We start from the raw sequence: 22999 nt of genomic DNA on the forward strand, positions 1-22999 counted from the left end.
GATCTCCAGAGTAACACTGAGCAAAATGTGATAATGCAGTGAAGGAAGAGTTGCTGTGATTCTTTCTGAAAATGAATGTAGTTCTCCATTTCATCTCCCTTTTGAAGACTGTTTTCAAAAGACAGGGAAAAAGCTGGAAGGAACATCTGTCAAGCAAGTGGATATTATCCACTCATGCCAGACAAAAGTTTAAATGGAATAGACCACACCTGTTTATTACTTTCATCAGCCAAAGGGAAAATCTAGATCTTAAAACTTTTTTTTGATAAGGTCTGTATCATTATGTCTGTTTTCCAAAAGAGAAAGCAGGATCAGATAAGTGTTATCTGCATGAAGTCAGTTGACAATACAGGCAGCACAACTGGAACCAGAACCCAGTCTTCTGAGGCATGTATGGTGGTCTATCCGGTAGGTGAGGTGAATGACACTAGCAGGAATTGAATTGTAATGGATGATGAAAGCTGAAAGAAAAATTTCAGGAGTGCAAATTGGGAGGAAAATACTTAGCAGGCTAGAAGTAAATCCAACAAAATACCTCTTGTAGGAGTGAGCAGCAATGGGAAAGATGATTGTTAATTTCTTTTCTCCCCTCCCACCATTGCATTTTGGTTTGATTTTCTTTGGAAGAGCAGGGAACTCGATGTTCGAAAATTTATAAGCACTCTTTCAACTCCAAGTGTTAATAGGCAGGAAATCATAGGCACAAAAATTACTTTTAGCCACTGCAGTGGGGTAACTAACTTAGAGCCTGAGAAAATATCTGAAATTATAGCTACAAGTTTTTCATATGGCTAAAGTGTAAGACTTGATTCTCAGACTGGAATTCTTAATGAGATGATACTTAGAACCTATAATAAGATTTGTTTATGATAGTGTTACAAGAAAAATATTACAGTGGAGGTATTTGGTGGAAAATGAAGTCATTTTAGTCTGTTTTGTATACAAAAAAATTAATTAAAAATACTGAAGAGATCTATTAGTTTTTGAGATAATTTTCTTGGACCTAACTATTTTATTAAAAGAAACACCACTGAGAAATGATTTGAGTAGTCTGGCAGTGCAAGGCAATACTCATTTACTTGTCAGTTGTATAAGCACTTGAGAATGCTATCTATAAGGGCTCATTTCTGTATTGGTAACCTARTAAGTACAGTAACGTTAAACAAAATTTGAGTTTCTTAGTATACACAACTCTGAATGAAACAATTTACCTGCAATTCCAGCTATATTATACAAAGAAAGTAGACTTAGAATAAAACCACATGCATGTTAACAGCTCAAAGAAACAGTTAAAAACGACAGTATTCTTCTAATAATAGTCAGGATCAGCTGATTTCCACTCTCTTTTTGTGGGAAGCTATTGGATTTCTGGTACCATTTTCCAATAAGCAATGGTTAGTCACTTTGTAGTCCTGTGTTGATTTAGATCCGTTCCATGTCTCTTTTGTTTAAATATGGTGTCTTGGGTTTAAATTCATCCTGTGAAAAGGAGAGTCTTTCTTTAGTTCAGTTTTTAAATGATCAGACTAACAACGCTCCCTTTCTCCACTTATTCCAAGTTTGTTCTAATGAATAAAATGTGCTCTGAGTTAAGCGTGGAACTCAGTTCACATATTTTGTTTTCTTTTAGAAGATTCACTGGCATTGATGGTTGATTTTTTCCTCTGTCATTTTTTTCCATTTTGAAGGCTTTCTTCTCTTTAAAAAAGCTCTTGTTAATGAGTAATTACATTTAGTTTTCGTTAGCAGTTTGGAACTCAAAGATGAGAAAACTAGGAAGACAGTTGTATGAACATTAAAATTTTTTGCCCTCCTTTTTGGAAAGGATAAAATTTACTAGTCATCTCAGCAAATTGTAAAAGCAGAGTTAAAACTTCAGCAGTTATTTGCATTATAAAAATCCAGTTAAAATAAAAAAAGGAGTGGAAATAAAAATGGCTTACACTAGAAATAGGTTCACTTCTCTCAGATGAAATGAATTACATTCTTAATTATAGACTGTATATGCTTGTTTAGCATGTAAGATACTTTATAGAGGTACAATAATTAGTATTAGATTATTCTAATATCTTTGTATATACAAGAGAGAAGGAAGGAGAGCTTYATTCATGTCACTTTTGTGATGACTATTTTCTTTCCTTTTTTTTCAGATACTGACTACTCTTGTTAAAGGAATTTGTAAACCAGTAACCTGCAAAATCCGCATTTTGTCCTCAGTAAGAACATAAATCATTACGCTGAAGTATTTTACTTTGAAGTTTAATTTTGTGATATAAATTTGGTTAGTATGTATGGCATCTTAATATCATGACATTTTAGAACAGTTATTTTGGAATAGTATTTGGAATTATAATTTCTGTTTGGAATGCCAAAGTTAGATTCTCCTCACTAATTTAAAAGCTTAAGAAAACACAAAACATTAAATGTCTACATGTGTCTGATGAACTCCAAATTTGGAGTTCTGTAGTAAAAGTATCTTAGTTCTGCTTATCCTAACCTACTGAGTTAATCCCAATGTTTTTGCTGGTGGACAAGCACTAAACGAAAATAAAAAGGAAAAAAAGCGTTCTTATTCTAGAAGATTGCTACATGTGGAATTCATTGTGTGTGATATCATGTGTAGATAAGCACAATGTGATGAACTTTGAATTTTTGGACAGTCCTCTTGAAGTTTAACCAGGAGGAGGAGAACAAGCCCAAAAATTACTTCTCCAGCTTCTGAGGTTCATGGTAACAATAAAGATTGCACAGATAAAATTGTGTTTATGAAAGAAACTGCTTGTGCTCTATAAGCTACTTGTATTGTACGAATCTAGGATATTGTGCTTTACTTGACCCATTATTTACTGTATGTCCGAAGACAGCAGTATTACACGCTTAAAACAACTTTTGTAGTCTTTTGGGGAAGTTTTTGATAGATTGTAGCACTCCAGTTGCTAACTTATGCAATGAGATCTATCACAGAGTGCATAAGATTGGAAGGGACCTCTGGAGGTCATCTAGTCCAACCTCCCTGCTCAAGCAGGGTCGCTTAGAGCATGATAGACAGGATTGCATCCAGGCAGGCTTTGAATATCTCCAGAGAAGGAGACTCCACAACCTCTCTGGGCAATCTGTTCCAGTGCTCTGTCACTGGAGTGAAGAAATTCCTTCTCATATTCAGGCGGAACTTCCTGTGTGTTCAGTTTGTGCCCATAGCCTCTAGTCCTTTCACATGGAACAACTGAAAAGAGCTTAGCCCCATCTCCTTGACACCCTCCCTCCAGGTACTTACAGACATTGATAAGATTCCCCCCCTCAGTCTCCTCTCCCCCAGGCTGAAGAGGCCCAGCTCTCGCAGCCGTTCCTCACAGGGCAGGTGCTCCAGCCCTCTGATCATCCTCGTAGCCCTACGCTGGACTCTCTCCAGTAGCTCCATGTCTCTCTTGTCCTGGGGAGCCCAGAACTGGACGCAGTACTCGAGATGAGGCCTCACCAGGGCTGAGAAGAGGGGCAGGATCACCTCCCTCGACCTGCTGGCAACACTCTTCCTAATGCACCCCAGGAGACCATTGGCCTTCCTGGCCACAAGGGCACATTGCTGGCTCATAGTCAACTTGTTGATTTTTGTAATTTTTGTTCTCAGAAGCAACATCTTCATCACAATTTTAGAATGACTTTTCTGGAAAGGTTGTTACAGTCCTTCATTTCATCTATACTTCTTTGGAATGTGCAGCAGAGTGATTTTTTTCATCATATTTCTTATATGCAAAGAAAATACTTTTATGAATAGGGGGAAAAACTTGGGAGTAGTAAAAACAGCTCTTCCTCCCCCCACTCCCCTTAAAAGTTTGCATCAGAGAAACAATTTTTAAATGAAATTTTAGGTAGGACTGTTGTTTTGCCCAAGTGGTTATATTTTGTATTGTCAATATTTTTCTGAAATGTGCTACTGAGAATGTAATAATATGTAGATTTATTTGTTACAGCTGCTGTATTTATCAAATTTTCTTTTCAACTGAATTCTCTCCATATCTTTTAAAGCTCGAGAAGTTGCTTTGTCTTCTCTTCTAAYGACTGATTATTTTGCAAATGTGTATTTAATTACCTGCATAGTTACTGTGATTGTGAATGAACTACTTCTGTAGGTGGATGAACTGCAACTAGTTAGTATTCAAAAATCAAATGAAGACTGTGTGAAAAGATCATTTTGTTTTCAAAGTGTTACCTAACATCATTTAATCAAAAAACTGGCACCTTTCTATTTTCTACAACTATCCTAGAGCCTCTTCATTTTTGTTTCAAGCTGCTTTTGCATAGCATGCCTTCCATCAGACCAGCAGGTGAGCTTCTATCTCTTTATCCGTGCAAGCTGGTAGATGTTACATTTTTCAGAGACTGAATGTGCTATTTTCTCATGAGCCACAGATCACTCTCTAGCTTTTGGCCTTTTTTTTTTTCGTTTTTTTCCTTCCCCTACCAAAAGCTACAGAGCTAGATAGAGCAGGCTAGTCCTGCAGAGTACAGAATTTCTTTCAGCCTTTTGTTAGCAGCATTCTATTTCCTGAAGAAATATTGGGAGCTTTCCCTTTCCCTCTGCATCTTTTGATCAATTGATCATGTATGAAGACCATTCAAATTCTTTAGACACTAGTAAACTTTTTTTAAGATATATCTGAGAGGAATATTTATGAATGCATGATTGCATGTGAGGTTGACTTCAGAAGGCATCCTCTTAATCATCTATTCAAAGTGCTTTTCAATTACAGTTTATGGAATAAGCGTTAGAGAGTACACACTAATCATGTGTTTTCTATCACTTTCAAAAGACAATCTAAAAACCTGTTGGAAAATACTCTACTAGAAAATAYTATGCTCCCTGACTCAAGAAAGTTCTTAACGTATGATTTCTTAGGGGAAAGTATTGAAAATTGTTTGGAAAATCGATTGGAGTTTTATATGCTATTTTTGCCATACTGTGTAGTCCTTTCATTAAAGTATATATTGAAGAGGTATGTATGTTGGAAATTACTGTTGAAATACAGGAATTATATTCCTGTTGATGAAGGAAAAGACTTTTTTCATTTGTTTGTGCAGTGATCATGTGGTAATTATTGTTTTCCTTTGAACTAAAAACACATCATTCTGTTTTATCCATTAGGTTGAGGATACTGTGAATCTGGTAAAGAGAATAGAGAAAACTGGTATTGCTGCCATTGCAGTCCATGGAAGGTAAATGTATTTTAGGAAAGGAAGATTGTTACGTTTTTATTACAGTTTGCTGACAAACTGAGCACAGTAAGATGTGACTAGAGTATGCTCTGCTGTTAACATGTGGTTCTGATTTCAGCTGCAGGCTAAATCAGTGTTTTAGAAAATCAGGCCAGTATTTAGAGAATTAAACTTTTGTACTACTGTTTTTCCAAAATTGTAGTCTCAGTAAAGACAAAATAAATCTACCTTGCATTAGATGGTAGTAACACAGTCCAATCTAAATTGTCTGATGTGTAAAACTTTACCTTCCATATCTAAAAAACACTGCTTTATCTAGGATACAGAATTATAATGGCAAAGTTTTTAAAATGTATTTGATATGAAATAGTTCTATTGTAAAAAGAAAAATTATATCAAGCATATAACATAATTGAGGGAAAATACATATGTCAAAAGAATCCCTGAATGATGGCTGCTGTGATCTAGATATGTACAAATTCCGTATGAAATCTTTGATCCTGTCTTTATCTTTTTTTTGGAAAGGAAGAAAGAGGAGAGGCCTCAGCACCCTGTCCACTGTGATGTGATCAAAGCCATATCAGAAGCAGTCTCCATTCCAGTAATAGCAAAGTAAGTTGGACTGGTTAAGCTGGTTATTGCAAGATGCCTTTACCTTACAGCAGACAGGCCTGTGAAATCCAACTACAGCAAAAACATACAAGTGCAGGAAAGAGTCGTGTAGGGCAAATGCAATGTTATCTGTTAATAAAGATCAAATCAAAGTGRAAGTAGTAATTGGTCTTACAAAATAGCACTTTGTCTTAATTTTTGTGTGTGTGACAATCTATCCTAGGCAAGTTGTTTCTGATTGAATCTAACAGCAGAATTCTCTGTGTTTTTAAGCCGTGTGCAGTGACTGGTAACCCTACCACTGTGTATCTTGGACACTTGCACATTAGAGATCACCTGTGCCACTGCTCAAAAATAGTGTCATATACTGTTGCCTAAGCTTTTTGCTAAGACTTCCTTAGCCTCCAGGCATACAGACTGTTTCCAGTCTGATTCCACTGAGTCTGTCTGCTTGTCTTGATAGATCCTTCAGTAACTGTGACAGTAGAAAAAAGAACTCAGAAGAATGCAACCACAAACAATTTATTTTAAAGAACAATTTTGGAAATAGATACGATGAAAAACAAGAAACTGTCCTGAAATATATCTTTTCTGTATCTTTCTGATCGGCACCTTTAGATTTAGTTTATTGGTGAAGAATCATTTTTTTGCCCAGAGAAGCAGTGTCCATAAAGTTTTCTCCTTACTGATCTCAAATTTCAGTGGAAAAGCTGAATCTCAGCAAACCATACGCTTGAATCAGTAATTTAAGAGCTGTCTTCCTCCTCACACTKCTGTGTAGAAAATACATTGAAAGTCAAAGTTTTTGATCTTAGAAAACCTGTTTTTCTGCTGGACAAAAGGTTTATTTCATGCTGATAACCTTTGTTCACCCATTTTTCAAAGTGGGTGTACCCACTTTCCAGTTTTCAAAATAAATTTATAATCAACATGAAATTCAAAAATCAAGCGAGATTTACTGTTTATACCTTGCAATTAATATATTATTTTCCAGGATAAAAGATGAAGCTAACAATATTTTCCATGATGTAGGAGAAGAATGCAATCATAATATAAAAATATGCAAAGTTTATTTTTGATAAATTGCTTCTAGCTAATTAGTGTATCAGTTTACTTCTTTGCAAATCTTTCAGTGTGCTGAAATGACCTCTTTAGTACTATTTTTTCAATCCTAAATCGCAGTTCCTCTCTAAAGAAAGGATATGATTGATTGTTTAAATCTACTTTGTAGGATTTTGCCTCTCTATAGAAATTTAAAAGTGCAACTTGGAGTTATGCTTATTAAATGTATTATCCATAATACTTGATCCACAGTGTAACTTTTTTGCCTAAATCTTGTGTTGTTTCTTAGAATTTTAACCACTGCACCTCAAGCTTGGTCAGCAAATATACAAAAATGAAGAATAGAAATAGATTTAAAAAAAAAGAAGGAAAAAAAATGATTTCATATTTTCATACTGTAATCTCTAAAATGGTACTGTGCTCCTGCACTCATCTCTCAGAACTGCAGGAAGTTTTCTTGTGCTGTCTTTACGATCTAAATGTCCAATTTTAAAGTAACTTACCATTTTTAAATGATACAGCTTGCTTTTTTTTTGAATTTGGAAGTGATTTTACAGTCAGATACAGTCAAAGCTTGCAGTCCTAGTTTTATTTTACTTTTTAAAAGAATTATAAAAGGAAACTTTGGGAGAAAGAAAATGTGTTTTAAATGTTCTTTTTGCTCACAAAAGCACCTTATTTGCTGACTTGAAAGCAGAGGCAGTACAAACTTAGTTTAACTTTGAAGTGCTTTGTGACTCATCTGTAGTTACTCTCCATACGTTAATGCCAGAGCAAAAATGGAATAATGCTATCCAGATTAAACTTGCTTTCAGTATTACTTGTGCCAATAGTATTAGCATGCAATATAGCACTGGAAATAACTACAGAGTGTCATTTTCAAACAACACAGAAGTGATTCATTCTGGAGCCAATCCACCAAAAATGGTGTAAAGGCTCATTTTACACAAGCTATATTCTTTTTTCTTAAAAATAGAGAGCTATTTTTAAGTGAAGTATGCAGATAATGAAAAAATGTATATATAATCAATGTTTTAATCAGCCATTGACAATAACACTCAGCCCTATTCATTCGGTTAGATGGAAGCTAATCTCCTAAATAGATTGGATCACCATTAATAATGTAACATCACATTTGAAAATACAAGGCTCTGTTAAAGTACAAGTAATATCAAATAAGACTTCCTTCATAATAACAGCGATGTTCATTTTCAGTGGAGGATCTCATGACTTCATCAAGGAATATATGGACATTGAGACCTTCCAGAAAGCAACAGATGCCTCATCAGTAATGATAGCTCGGGCTGCCATGTGGAACCCATCTATCTTCAGAAAAGAGGGTCTTTTCCCCCTGAGGAAAGTCATGCAGGATTACATCAAATATGTATGTTTATTGGATGATTTTACTTAACGTTTAGATGTTTAGAAATGTTAATCGAAATGTTACTACRGTATTTTAACTCCTGCTAATTTCAAAGGCATAAGCTCTGGTGATATTTTAACATACTGCATTAGATGCACATCTTGCACGTTGCCTCCGCTTTCCTTGTTTTGTCTTGTTCAGCAAACAATTTTCAGAAATCTGTATTTGGAAAACAGTTTTTCCTGATCATTCTTTTTTTAGGTATCTTGCCTTTTAAAGCTATCTTTTTAGAAACATTTAGGAGGCTTACAAGGTTATCTAAAAATATGTAGGAATTTTCAAAGCTGAGACATAGGCCATCCTATTGATGCTGTGTCAGTGAAAGTAACAGAAAAGTGAAGGGATATTATATACCTGGTATCTTGCTAGATTCATTTTTAGCAAGTAATTGCTTCTCTGAGATCTTGTCAAGAATTTTTAACAGCAGGGAAACAAGGGGAATGATTTGTCGGTCACGTAATGCTGTATTGAAGTATTATAGTGCCACTGATTGAATCAGCTATTATTGCTGGCTTATTCAAAATATAATATGTTAAATGAAATAATAGGAAATCAATTGGTCTTTTGTGGCTTTGATCATGACATCAGTTCAATTTGTTTTTGGAAGTTTGGATAGACATAAACTAGTTAGTTTCTGAAATAGCACTTCATTACTAGTCAATTCTGTGACTTGGCCAACTCTTTCTTTGTAAGTATATAAATAAGTATTAAATTTTATATAATAAATAAGTATATATATATATAATACAAATAAATTGAACTACTTCTCTTGAAAATGTACTAAACAAGCAGATTGTGTTCACAATCTTGAGTGGTCTTGAATATGTTTTTGAAAAATCCAGAGGTGATTTTGCAATTCCAAAATACATTTGAAATTCATCAAGAAACATGTGATGATTACATATTCATTCCTTTGGTATATTTTTWTGTATTTTGTCTCTCTCATTCAGGCAGTGAGATATGATAATCATTATACCAATACAAAATACTGTTTGTGTCAGATGTTAAGAGAACAGTTGGAAACTACTCAGGGTAAGAAGCTGCATGCTGCACAGTCTATGCAGGAAATCTGGTGAGCATCTGTTTCAGAAATGAGAATTATACCCTGTATCAAACCTGAAAACCAGTACTCTGTGRCACTGTCTGGCATTTCAGACCTTCAGAAAAAGTTGCAAAAAATACTGTTAAATGCGGAGTGTTAATGTAACTTTTCCCAAGTTTCCTCCAAGCTCAGGAGTTAAAGCTTTAACTCTGAAAAATGTCTGTGTGTTCAGCATAATTTGAGTGGTGCTTGCTTCATTGAGTGACAGGCGCTGATCCAACGTTTGTATTATCTTAGTTGTTCTAAGAAAAGTTTCAGCATTCTCTAGTGGCACTCTGGAGGTTAATAGCATAGAATTTGTTTTCTGAGTTTTTTAACTTGCTGTGTGCATGTGGGTTTTTTGTTACGGGGATTTTTATGACAAGATGCTTGTTTAAATGGGTACATAGAAATGAACTCAAAGTATGAAGGTAGGCTGTATGATACTTAGATGGGGAATTTTCTGGTGTTGTTTTTCAACCCTGAAATATCCTAACTAAATATAACAATCTTTTGGGGGAAATAGATTAGCTTTGATGAGTGACTTCATCCTAGACTTCAAAAGCAATCTAAAAAGAAATTTCTAGAATGGAGAGAAAGAAAAGAAAGAAGGAAAAATTTAGAGAAACTATAAAATATACGTGTGATTAAGGAATTCACTCAGAATGGAGGGGAATTCAGGTTTGAACCCACTCCAAACTGAACAAATAGAGGTCTAAGCTTGCATGTCTCATATTCATGTTGAATTATTACACAGTTATTACATTACGATAAGCAAGAATATAAACAACATTTACATTTTGCAAGTTACTTTTCAATTTGGAATGTAAGTAGCTGAATGATTTTTAGTAAAGTAAGTTCTACATTTTTTGCTGATACTATTCTAATTTGATTAGAAGAGATGTAGTATTGATTGAAACAAAAACCTTAAACTAAATCTTGGCCAAAAGAGAGGCGGTGTTCTCCACTTAATATACCTTTCTATTCATTCAGTAAAGTAAAGAAAAAATTCTAATTTTAGAGTCAAGCTTTTAAACATTAAATTGGAAGAGACCCAGAGACCCAGAGGACATAACAGTGAATGGAGGTCTGGTGTAATTTTTTTATTTTATGTACCATGCCTACAATTCTTTAGGGGCTTGCAAAATTGAACACAATCAGTTTTTGTTAGTATGATGCAATACCACTCTGAAATTTGGCCTAAGAAGAGTGTGTGCATGAGAGAGGGAAAAAGAACAACTTAGGAAGCAGTTTTGTAAATTTGAATCAGCAGACCCAAAGCCTTCTAACCACTGTTGGAAATAGTCTGTTTAATTTCCAAATAACTAAATAACATTCAGTTATTTAAAGCAAGTCTATACATCTTCAGACAAAAAATTTACTTAATACTGCTGCCTTGTGGTGGTAAAAGAAYGTTACACCCATTCAAGGTTTTAACCTGAATACAGAATGCAAGAGAACAGGCTGCTGCATTTCAGATGAAAGAATTTACATAACACAATACAGAGTTAGTGGTGTTGTCTTCTCTAGGAAGCATCACTTAAAGCATTATTCAGCTTCAGTGCTTTTCCATTTGCATCATCTCCAGATGGAGATGTCCCCAGAATTCATTTTGTTACTGAATGGCCTCATACCAACGAGCACTCCCATAACATTCAGCAAGCAAACATGTTTCCTGTGCTGTAGCTTTTATTGTTGTTCTCATCTATGGAAAATGAATAGTCTCAGTTTTTCAAGGTAGATGCAGCTGCCATGGATCTGAAGTTTAAGATATTTTGGGGTACTTGCTTCTGATCCGAATCCTAGTTCCTTCATCCCTCATGTTGGGCTTTGATAATAATACTCTGAAATCAAAGGGTCACAGATTTTCAAGTATTTGGATGCTCTAGTAATGGTAGTGTTTATTGCTTCCAGTATTTTAAATACTAAAATCAGAAACAGGACCAAATGCTCAGTAAATTTATTCCCTGTTTGTATTCACAATCTTTTTGGCTTACTCTTTGTTAGTAATTTTTTAGTAATTATTTCCTAGTTTTTGCTCGTATTGCCCTTGTGGAGGTGATGCAGCAGTAGGTCACTCAGAAAAGTTCTCTGCCGATTCGTCCACATGCAAGTTGTTAAGTGAGTTAATAACCTGAATGAACATTGCAAGACCTGCATTTCTGATGGATTTTGACTGGACTTTCAGATTGCAAATAAAATATATAGTGCTGGAAATGAGCACGTTCTTTCTCAACTTGTAACTCAAGTATGTCAGATAAGCAGTAAAGGAGAAACAATGCAATGTCACTGTGGAGAATATAGCCATGCTTCCATGTGGTTCTCTGTAGAAATATACYCTATTTATACAAAATTGATTTCTACACTCAATTTTCTCTGTCATAATAGAACACAAAAATTTATAAGCTGATCTCTAATACAAAGGAATTCTGTTTGAATAGTGAGGTCTTTGAAATGGCTGACTTCTATGAAGAAACAACAACAATTTTCACAACTAAAAAAACATCTTTAGAAACTAAGATACAAGAGGAGGATGACCAGACGGAAGATCCAGATATAATAAAAATGGCTGTTAGATTTGACAAGTAAGCATACAAATTTAGTTTCTTACTATCTTACAACTATAAATAAAAGCTGAGAGTCTGATAATGCCTTACACTTCTTGGATAATACCAGTTCACATAGTAACAGTACTTATTGAGTGAATTTTTTTGAAGCTATTTGTGTACATCATTCCGTAATTGTTAGCATCATCATCATTCTTCCTGTGTTATTTGGATATTACAAGAAGTTCTTTGGTGCCAGGCATCCTGAGATTGCTCAGTTCTCTGTTATTTTACTAAATATGCTATGTGATTTTAAAACATTTCAAGCATCTGTACATAAAAGATTGTGAGTATGTAAACGCAGCTATGGAGTTCAGTTCTTTTTGGTGAAATTTAATTAACCCACACCATAGAAATTTAATTAAACCACACTGTATTTTTCTATCAAAATTGTCTCTGAACATATTTCATCATACACAGTTCCAGGCAGATAATATACCTGCTTATCTGCAGCCCTCTAAATATATCCCCACCATCAGATATCCCTTAAAAATTAATTTGCGGAATTATATACAATATTATTTTAAGTCACCTTTGGTTATAATCTCTGAAGCCTATAGAATTGCTGTTACTTTCCATGCAGTACCCACCTTGCTGATACCTCTATCAAACAGCTCAAGAAGAGCATTTTATATAATGTTCCTTAAATCCAATCATAATGCTGTAATACTTACAGGGCATATTACTTGGCTTCCTGATGATGAATGCAGTGTCTCTGCACTATTTCTATTTTCTGCCAATTACAAGGAGCTATACTTCCACTTCAGTAGTTGAATCAATGCCCACTTTTCCTGCCCTTGAGTATTAGGTAACTCTACTTCTCTTAATAAAGGAACTTCTATTTTTTCTTTTTAATTTCTTTTAGTTTAATCTTGTGCTGTTGCTTATCATACACAGTGCCAAAGTGTGTCTCTATTCTTTACCATTTATTTAGTTAGAATCTCCTTTCTAGTACCTCTTCTCTAGTTGTGTTACTGCCATATATTTGGTATGCCTATTCAGACATGCATTGTTTGAACCATCTAATAAGCAGTAGTTGTCTCATGTTCTGAGCTGTTAAATTAGACTATAAAGAATAAGTAATAGCAATAATATAATGAGCAGCACTTTTGTTGAGACACTGACCTGCCTGTTTTAATATAGATCTGTTTAGCAGGTAAACTCTTTGCAGAGTTCTTAATCACTAATTTTTCTTCCTAGGCGAGAATATCCACCACAGATTACACCAAAAATGTATCTCTTGGAGTGGTGTAGGAAAGAGAAGCACCCACAGCCTGTTTATGAAACAGTGAGTCAAGCAAGAAACTTTCTCAAACCTCTTTTTTCTCCCTATCTGTAAAATTAAGTTATTTTAGGACTCAGAATAGTGAGAAATTGAACTTCCCAGTCTGGCATAGCTGTTGAGTTAAGCTGCTTGAGAAATGGTAATACACATATGTATGAAAAGAGCAGCTTATTTTATTGCAAGATAAAAATGTGAAAGTTAGACTTTCAGTCTGGTTTTGATTTAGGTATGAAAGAAGTTGCCTTAATGACAGGTCACTATATAGTAGTCCATGACTGAGTTTCTTCTTCTATAAAGTAAAGAATTTGGAGACAGAATATTTTCTGTGTTGCTGAGTACTGCTGTAGGCAGGAACTAGACAGGACAAGAGAAGCTGCTTGGTTGGGTGGGGATGTTGTTTTTTTCAAATCAATATACTTTGCAGTTTGGACAGTTTCTTCTTTTTTTTTTTTTTTTTTTTTAATCTTAAATTGCAAAATGAAATTTGCAGTCTGAATTACAATAATTTAAAGGTGCTATTTGATGGCAGTGTAAAGATGAGTAACAAGGCACCTTCCCAATGTTGTTTGTTTCACAAATTATGTGGTTGATTGTCTTTTATTTCTTTCCCCCTCCCCTTTAATTCTTTCTTATCCCTAGGTTCAAAGACCACTAGATAGATTATTCTGTTCAGTAGTGACAGTAGCTGAGCAAAAGTACAAATCAACTCTGTGGTAAGTCATTTTCAATGTCTTTTGCAGCTATACTAAATTTTCTGAAATGTTGCTTAAAACTCAGAATGATAGGATGCTCTAGTCTATTCCAGTTGACTTTAATAAAGCTACCTCTGGGAGGAATAAAGTGTTGGAAATTTCTGAAAAACAGAATGTGACAAGAGGGACTAATCTCTAGCATAATGAAGTAAACAGTTACAAATTTTAATTCATTTAGTACATTAGTCTGCAAATTGTAGTGGGAGGGGATCAGATATGTAGCCCTGCTTCTTTGTGCCTCTGAAGAGTGCAGTAACTAACCAGAGGCAGAGCGGAGAGGTGGAGGAGGTCGTATCTTCAGCCACTACAGCAGATCCATTCTCAAAAACAAGTCAGAGATTAAATGTCTATATACAGTGAAGCAGAAGCGGAGGACTGTTAGGTGGCTTCTCWGAGATCACAAAATTAATAGCTACATGTAGTGCAGCTCTAAAGTTTTATGGCAGTATTCTGTACAATCATCAATTAATATTGGCACTGACTTCAGGCATTTGCACCCAAGTTGAACTTGATTAAATTGCAAAGCTAAAGCTCAGCATTGGACATTTTAAAGAGGATAAATAAAGGCAACAAATACTAGTGTTTCCAGCACTCACTTTTAGAGACATTAGGAAGTTGATCTCAAGCTCTGCTGATAAGAAATTTTGAGAAGAAAACATTTTCAAACACTGAATTTCACAAATTTATAATCTGCAGTCCTTCTCGGAATTGATGAAATTGTAATTAYTGTGGAGCTATTGCTGCTTATGTCAACTTCAGTGAACTTGTACTCCTACCAGAGATATTTGGGCCTGAGTGTCATTCCAGAAAATGGTCCTTCAAAGCTGAGTTAGCTTTGTTTAGTAATCATATTTGTAAATGTAAACTTACCTGAGGATTGCAGCCACTTGGTCCAAACGCATACTGACTGAAATGAAGACTGTTTGAAACGCAAGACTTGACCTAGTATTCCCAGAAACCCTTTTTCTATCAGCAGTGACATATCAACATTGACACCTAGCAAGATTCAAATCATCTCTGGAATTGACCTCTTTTGTTCTTCTGCTGTCATCTGACTACAAATGCTATTTATTTCATGATTTTGCATCAGAGACAGAAAATAGATTGTATTTTGCTGGCAGTGTAGAGGCTTCAGTTTCTACTTTTACCTGTGCTCTGTCTGCTTGCTCTTCAGGGACAAGTCAAAGAAACTAGCAGAACAGGCTGCAGCTATTGTCTGTCTGAGAACACTGGGTGTCCCAGAGGGGAAATTGTGTGAGGGAGAAAACCACCTGATTAACAAACGCAAGAGGGACGACCGGGAACGCTTGAATAACAGAGACCATGGAGATGATCTTGCTGAACCTTCTCATAAAAAGGCTAATTTTATTGAAGAAGCTTCTGACACGAATGTGCCTGAGATGCCACGATAGCGTGGAAGTTAGAGGTTGCAGAGCTATGCAGCTACAAATTAGCTCTCATTTGTATATCTTGCTATTCGTATTTCATTTGGATTCTCTCAGAGACAGATAAATTCCCCAGTTGGGCAAACTGCCAATGAGAAACGTTTACTATTCACCACTCACTATCCCCATGGTGCCTTTCAGACAGGATAAATTAACAGCTTGATTTTAAAGAACATTAAGAAGATTATCCCAAATAATAAAGGGATTTTTTTAATATCAAGTATTTTCAAAGCAATTTCATCATTGGTTTTATTATTTATTTATTTTTTAGTAAAGTCTGTGGTATCCTGATAACAGATGCCTGAACACATCATCTATAAGCAGCTGGATTCACTTTGGAATTATGTATTTAACTTAATCAGGAAAATTCATACAAGAAATATTAGCAGCTAAGTAGACATAGTTTTGTCAGATGATTTTCATGTATGACTTGTAGGCATTATTTACACCAATCATATATCAACAGAAACAAGTTTTGAAGAGAGAAGTTGGAAAAGTAATAGTAAACATGAAAACAAAATTTCTTCTTTCACAGTATTTACTGTATGTTACCCTCCAAAAATATGACAAGAACAGAATTAATCTTGGTCCTAGCTATTACAGTTACTTTTTTCTAATAACAAATTGGACCCAGTCCTGGCAGCCCTGAATATTTTAAATTAAGGCAGTTGAGTTAAATTTTGTTCTTGAGAATGTGGAAGTTCTAGTAAATGTCTGCATCTATATTACTTGCAATAATAGGCCTCAGATAGGCCTTATGTATTTGTTCTTGAAATGTGAGCTAGTTTGCCTCAGTATTTAGCTGTTAGTGATATTGGTGGTCTTAATCAAAGATATGTTCTCTTTATTTTACCATTATAACTTCCTAGGCAGTATCTGCTGAGAGAGGATAAAATCCAGTCAGATTTCATGGCAATCTAGTTGAGCTTGTCTGATTTWAGTTAGAGTTTTGAATGCCCCAAAGAGAATCTTCATATATTATGAGAAAATTCAGAGATTTAAATTCATTGAAGTGATGGCATAGTATACCTCAACAGGGTGACGATCTTCAAATTACTAGCTCTGKTTTGAAAATAAAATGACAGATATCAAGCCATGATCTCTGAAGTATTTTGTGTAAAGAACATACAAAGTATAATTCATTTGGATGAAGTTCATCAATATTCCTATCTATCAATATTCCTATTTAAACGTTGAATCTTTATTTTAAATGACAGTTTCAGCATTAAACCATTCTTTTGTAATGGAAGAGCAATATCCCACTAGACGATGCTCTAACTTTTAAAACTGGATAGATATGTATACATATTTAAAATGACAGCTATTTAGATCACCAGTTATTATTTGAATTTATGAATTATTAATTCATAATCTATGTAGTCTAAGAAGAAAAAACTTTTTCTTGCTTATTCTGCAGGCTGTAGTAAATGTAGTTAAATGTAATTGTTTGATATAACTGTACTGTTAGAATTTTTCCTCCTAAGCAGCAAAAGAATTTATAGTATTGTTAATCAACCAGAAATTTCAGAAGTAGCCACTTCCCTATTGAGAGTASTATCTGGATATGTTGTCTTTGTCAGGACCATTTGGGGTCACCATAGAATAATCAAGAAAAAGTAATTTTTAGGTTCTGTTAGCAGAGWATGGATTGCAAGGTCTAATATCGTAGAATCTTAGAAGGGTGGAGATTGGGAGGGACCTTTGAACATTGGCTAGTYCGTGCTGCGTGCTCAAAGCAGAATCACCTAGAACGGGTTACCCAGGACCACGTCGTGTTCAGTTTTGTACACCTCTGAGGGTGGTGACTCCTCAACCTYTCTGGGCAACCTGATCAAGTGTTCAATCACTCTTGCAGTAAAAAAGCCTTTTCTCATGATTAAACAGAATTTATTGTGTTTCAGTTTGTGCTCATTGCCTCCTATCACTGAGAAGAACCTGGCTCCATCTTCTTTAGTCTCTTCCACCAGCTATTTATGGACATTGATAAGGTGCCCTGAGTCTTCTCTTCTCAGGACTAAACAATCCGAGCTCTCTCTGCCTCTCCTCCTAGGTCATATGCTCCATTCCTGTAATCATCTTTGTGGCCCTTTGATGGACTCACTGCAGTTTGTCCRTGTCTTTGTTTTACTAGGAAGTCCAGAGCTGGATGCAGCWCTCCAGGTGTGATCTCGTTAGTACTAAGGAGAGGGGAAGGATCACCTCCCTCAACCTGCTGGCAACGTTCTTCCTTAATGTAACCCAGGAGGCTGCTGGCCTTCTTTGACACAATGGTGTGTTTCTGGCTCATGGTCAACTGCTTGTCTACTAGGATCCCCAGGTCCTTTTCTGCAGGCCTGCCTTCCAGCTGTATTGGTGCATGGGGTTATTCCTTCCCAGGTGGAGACCTTGGCATTTCCCTTCATTGAACTTCGTAAGATTCCTGTTTGCTCATTTCTCCAGCCTGTTGAAGTCCCTCTGGCAGCACAACAATCTGGTGTCTCAACCACTCCTCCCAGTTTTATGTAATCTGCAAACTTGCTGGAATGGTTTCCAGGATGATTTGCTCCATCACCTTCCCAGGGATTGAGGTGAAGTTGACCTGCCTGCAGTTCTCTGGATCCTCCTCCTTGCTCTTCTTGAAGATAGGAGTGACATTTGTTTTTTTTTTTCCAGTCTTCACAAACCTCTTCTGATTGCTGCAACCTTTCACAGGCAATTGAGAATAGCCTTGCAGTGACACTGGCCTGCTCCCTCAGCACTTCTGAATGTATCCCATCAGGTTCCATGGACTTATGTATGTCCAGTTTGTTTAAGTATTTCCTAATCTGATCCTCCTCAACCATGGGTAAGTCTTCATTGCTCTGGACTTTCCCACTGGTCTCAGGGGCCTGGGATTCATGAAGGCAAATCTTACTGATAAAGACTGAGGTGAAGGCAATGAATACCACAGCCTTTTCCATATACTTTGTCACCAAGTCCCCTGCCCTTTTCAGCAGTAGGGTCATGCTTTCACTGTTCATTCTTTTGCTGCTGATACATCTGTAGAAACCTTTCTTGCTGACTGTCATGTCTCTTGCCAGATTCAACTCCAGGTGGGCTTCTTTTCTGAATACCTTCCCTGCATGCTTGACCAGTGTCTTTGTATTCCTCCTAGGTTACCTGACCCTGCTGCCACCTTTTGTATTCTTTTTTATATTYCAGTTTTGTCAGGACCTCCTTGTTCATCTGTGCAGGTCTTCTGTGGCCTTTGCCTGATTTCCTGCTTATTGGGATGGAAGCATTATTGAACTTGCAGGAAGTGATCCTTGAAGATCAACCAGCTCTCCTTGACCTTTATGCTCTCCAAGACCACATTGCAGAGGATTCTTCCAAGCAGATACCTGAACAGGCCATTCTGCTATCCTGAAATCCAGGCTTGTGATTGTGCTTTCTGTCTTGCTCCCTCCTCTCAAGATTCTGAACTCCATTATCTCATGGTTGCTTCAGCCAGGGCTGCCCCGACCTTCATATTCCTGACTTGTTCTTCCTTGCTTGTAAATGTGAGGTCCAGCAGTGCATCTCCCCTGGTCGGCTCCTTGATCATTTGCATTAAGAAGTTATCAGTATACAGTATGAAGCAGTGCAGTATGTAATTTATCCCTGAATAGGGCTGTACTGAGGAGCTKAGCTAAGGGAGAAGTGTAACTTGGACGGCTAGTTAGATCACTGATTGAATGCATCCTTTGGATACCTTCTACCACTTTGTTTTCCTGGGTGTAGCATCAGTTTCCTGGTCAGGTGCCATATTATTAAACCATACCATAACATTAACTTTTCTGATGAGAATGGATTGAAGTTAATTGTGGTTGGAGAGTGGTTTAGCTGTACTTACCAACAGCTTTCAACCAGCCACAAATCTGTATCCCATATTCACAGCCAGCTGATCATATTTTTACTGTACGGTATTCCTCTTACTGTAGCTGTGGAGATGGAAATCCAAAGAACATCCTTTCAAAGAAAGAAGCAGTCCTAGAATAGCCACTGGTTTTGCTATTTTTYGTTCTGTTTTCTGATCTTCATAGTAGGTGCTACTTTACCCTTTAAAAATTCCTTTTGTTCTTATGAAGGTTAGTTTTAAAATTTAGGTTGCCTAATTTTGTCTGGAAGTCTATATAAAATTAAAATAGAATGTTTGGATAAATCCCAATAATTAAAGGTGGTGGTGCTCAAATATAGTGCACACTTGTATTGCAATAATTACTATGGATTGGTGGAATATTGGGGCCAAATTCTAGATAAGCCAGCTGTGGGGAGCATAGAATTTCTGCCTTGGCTCATAGAAAAGCCCAAAGAAAAACCACTCAGGAGAAGTTTTGCTACTGCAGAAATGGACCTTTTTCAGAAACAGTATAGAATCATTCAGTTTAGGAGCCAAGGCTTGCGTAACAGTATTTATTCCTTTCTTTCTTCCTCCTCACACTTTGACTGATGTGATGTGAATATGCACACTTCTTGCCTCCTTAATGAGGCTTAGAATTTGGAAAAAAAATCTGTGTAACTTTTCATGCTGTCTCTTTTCAGTATTTAACTTAAAATGCAGTTCAGAGCATCTTTGTTCCCTGTATAGTTTATAGACAGAGATATGTGCCTCCAGTGGCAGTTCAGAATATGTAAAGTTTGGTTTCACATTGGAAAGATGGGCAGACTTCTGTAGTACTGCTGTCAAAAAATTCATTTGGAACTACAGTTGAAGATAAATGCCCAAGTATAGATTGTGTGAACACTCTAGCATGCAGATGTTTTATTAATCATCTTCTGCATGGAATGTGTGTGCCTCAGTTTGGTTGATGGAGAGTATTGGATAATACTGAATATATATTCCTCTATGAGCTGAAACAGTATTATATTAATGCATGACTGAAAAGTRTATGTATTGTATTTATGTTAAATCAAATGTGTGCTTAAAGTTTTGGGGGGRTTTCTGTTTCCTAATAAGTGCATGTTTTCAAATCGTTATTTAAATTGTTACCTCTTCACCAATGTTTACATTTATTCCTCTTAACTTGTTATAGTAGTTGTATACCTTAATGAGGTTATCCATGCTGTAATTATGGATGGGTATAGCTAGTCCAAATAGTTACAGCATCTGTAAATGAGAGTGAAGAGTCACTCTATTGGAATGAGCATTTGCTGCTAAATATAGAAGTGCTATAAATTCTGGTAAATGGCCAAAAAGCATAGCATATGTTTGACATCCTTGATTGGTGTCTAAAAGAACTAAGGAAAAGTTGCAGCATATTTCTGTGTGCATGTGTGAATGTTTTGGCTTAATGGTATTTTCTGTAAGATGCCTTTATTCCTCTTTTACGACTGTTACAACTCATATGTGACTTAAACCACTTCCGCCATTCAATTCATCCTAACTAATTCTACAGTTAGGAGAATTTGTATTTACTGTGTACACTCCCTTACCACTACTTGTTCTAAAGCAATTATTTGGTGAACACAGCACTTTCCTTCTAGAAATTATTCTATGCACATTGGTCTAAAACCAGCAAACTATACCGGTGACTCATCTGTGTGACAGTTTCTCCTGTTTCTGTTTTCGGCTGTACCCTTCATGAACAGAAGGTGGCAGATTTTTTTGCGTACAAATATGCCGACTTCTACTGTATTTAACAATACAGTCATTGCACTTCTGCATTCTTGCGTAGGGTGGCAACTGAGACCACAGTTGGTTTGGAGGAAATTTAGCCTCACTCTTCAGAAATCTTTTTTTAAATTCATTTAAATGTGGTGTGAATATGATACTTGGTCAATACTAACCAAAGCCATGCTCTATTTTAAGCATTTGTTTGGTGAAAGTGTTTCAGTATTAATCCTGCGGAATTCGGTGGAACAACTGTTCTGTCACAAGGCTAAAATGAAAAAACAACAAAGCAGTTGTGTTTGATTCTTGATATAGATGTTACAGGAACCGTTCATAACATTACCTGTCAAAGTGTGATCTCTGTTTGTAAGGAGCAGTGTAACTCCTCCTCCATGCAGCCTTCATATACTCCGCTTATTAGAAATGTGAATGGGAATGCAAAGATATTTTTACTAGTGTTTTAACAAGGATGCACTCACTATGGGGACTACCTCTAGGGCCTTGCTGGTTGGAATGCTTTTTGGAATGTCCCAGGCTGCAAGCCCAACCCCACCCTGGAATGTGAGGTTAAATGCTGGCGGTACAAATACAGAGTTTGAATATCAAAATCATAAGAGTTCCCTAGTACTGCAATTTTAGAAAGCTGGGAAGTGAACCACATGTCAGCTCAGCTGCTCTCCGATTCAAAGAGTAAGAATGCCTTGGGTTGCTGGCGGCACAGGGAAGATCTTTTTTGTTTTGGTTGAGTTTTTACTTACCCGTTATGACCTGCAGAAGTGCATACTTTTCAAAGACTTTAACTAGCAAGATTGCAAGAGGCCCCAAACAGGTGCTAGCTTGAAAGAAGCTTTCGTTCACAAAAGCTTTTTATCGCTACCTCTTTAATCAAACCTATAAGCTGTACATACTTGAGAGAGCCGTTGCCTTATTAAACTAGGATCTACTTATACTGGGACTCAGAAACAGAAGATATGTTGATGAGATGGCCTTTAAGGTTTAAGTTTCCATCTGTACCACAGTGCAGGAGGCTCATGTTTGAGGCCTTTATTCAGAGTCTCTGATGACAAAGCTGATGAAAAACATTAAAAGCAACATGCAAAGCCTTTGGTGAGGAAGGAGCGCCTTGTGTATTGTTACAGAGCAGTTGCCTAGGTCAGTTAAGGAGAAGAATTGATGAGCTCCGGAGGGAGCCTAGTCCAATCATCCTTACTCAAATGAGTGTTAAACTCATTGTCTTTATGAGAGGAGGCTGAAAAAATACATGGCATTTGTGGTGTTCACTTGGCTCCAAAATGAAAATATTTATGTCATAGGAGTTAATGTGAATCTGCCATGTTAAGTATCTATTAGATAAATAAATAAATACTTATCTCTTGCCCTGGCATCATGGGGCATCTTTGTTTTCCTTTTTTAGAATGTTCTTCTCTGATAGATATTCTCTTGTGATAGTCTGCAAAGCACTGTAGTGCAAATTTGACATTTTACTTATTTTGACTTAATTTTCCTTGTTAGTCTCCATGCACTTTTTAATACGTCAGCCTGACACTGTGTTTGATATGAGAAATGAGCTTCCTTTTTAACTGCCTTTAAAAATTTTTGCTTGCTTTGTCATTGTAACTAAAAAAAGGTTATAATCTTTCTATGATTGTGAGCATGGATTGGTATTCTGATGGGTAGAGCTGACAGAACTGGATTTGAGTACAGATCTTCAATCTGTACTTTTAAGTCTTGTTTTAGAACCGTATAAACATTTTACCTTTCCTTTAAAGGCATTTTGTCCATTTGTAAAATTACCTATGCAATGTTAGGATGCTGTTAGCATGCCTGGATACTTGCCACCATATATTCTTTGTACAGGTGTCAGCAAGGATTGTTAGCATTTGGTCAGTATGTGAAACTTAGGCTTAAGAAAAG

At 36.2% G+C, this 22999-nt stretch overlaps 1 protein-coding gene across 2 annotated transcripts in view; it reads left to right on the plus strand.

The window, feature by feature from the left end:
• The window catches only part of DUS2 (dihydrouridine synthase 2), a 60795-nt gene that overhangs the window by 13072 nt on the left and 24724 nt on the right, over nt 1-22999 (plus strand). Inside the window, exons 7-15 of one of the 2 annotated variants that reach the window (XM_085301070.1) lie at nt 2151-2216; nt 5141-5211; nt 5737-5823; nt 8101-8269; nt 9259-9380; nt 11831-11974; nt 13196-13283; nt 13920-13993; nt 15207-15697. In XM_085301070.1, the coding sequence (XP_085157196.1) occupies nt 2151-2216; nt 5141-5211; nt 5737-5823; nt 8101-8269; nt 9259-9380; nt 11831-11974; nt 13196-13283; nt 13920-13993; nt 15207-15444 (1059 nt within the window). In that variant the 3' untranslated portion in view covers nt 15445-15697. Of the gene's footprint in view, nt 1-2150; nt 2217-5140; nt 5212-5736; nt 5824-8100; nt 8270-9258; nt 9381-11830; nt 11975-13195; nt 13284-13919; nt 13994-15206; nt 15698-22999 lie in introns of those variants that run through there. The other variant, XR_014895341.1, reaches the window with a different exon arrangement.

The sequence above is a fragment of the Rhea americana genome, unplaced genomic scaffold (assembly GCF_003343005.1).
Source record: "Rhea americana isolate MKP2758 unplaced genomic scaffold, rheAme1 scaffold_172, whole genome shotgun sequence".
In the NCBI taxonomy this organism is placed as follows: Eukaryota; Metazoa; Chordata; class Aves; order Rheiformes; family Rheidae; genus Rhea; species Rhea americana.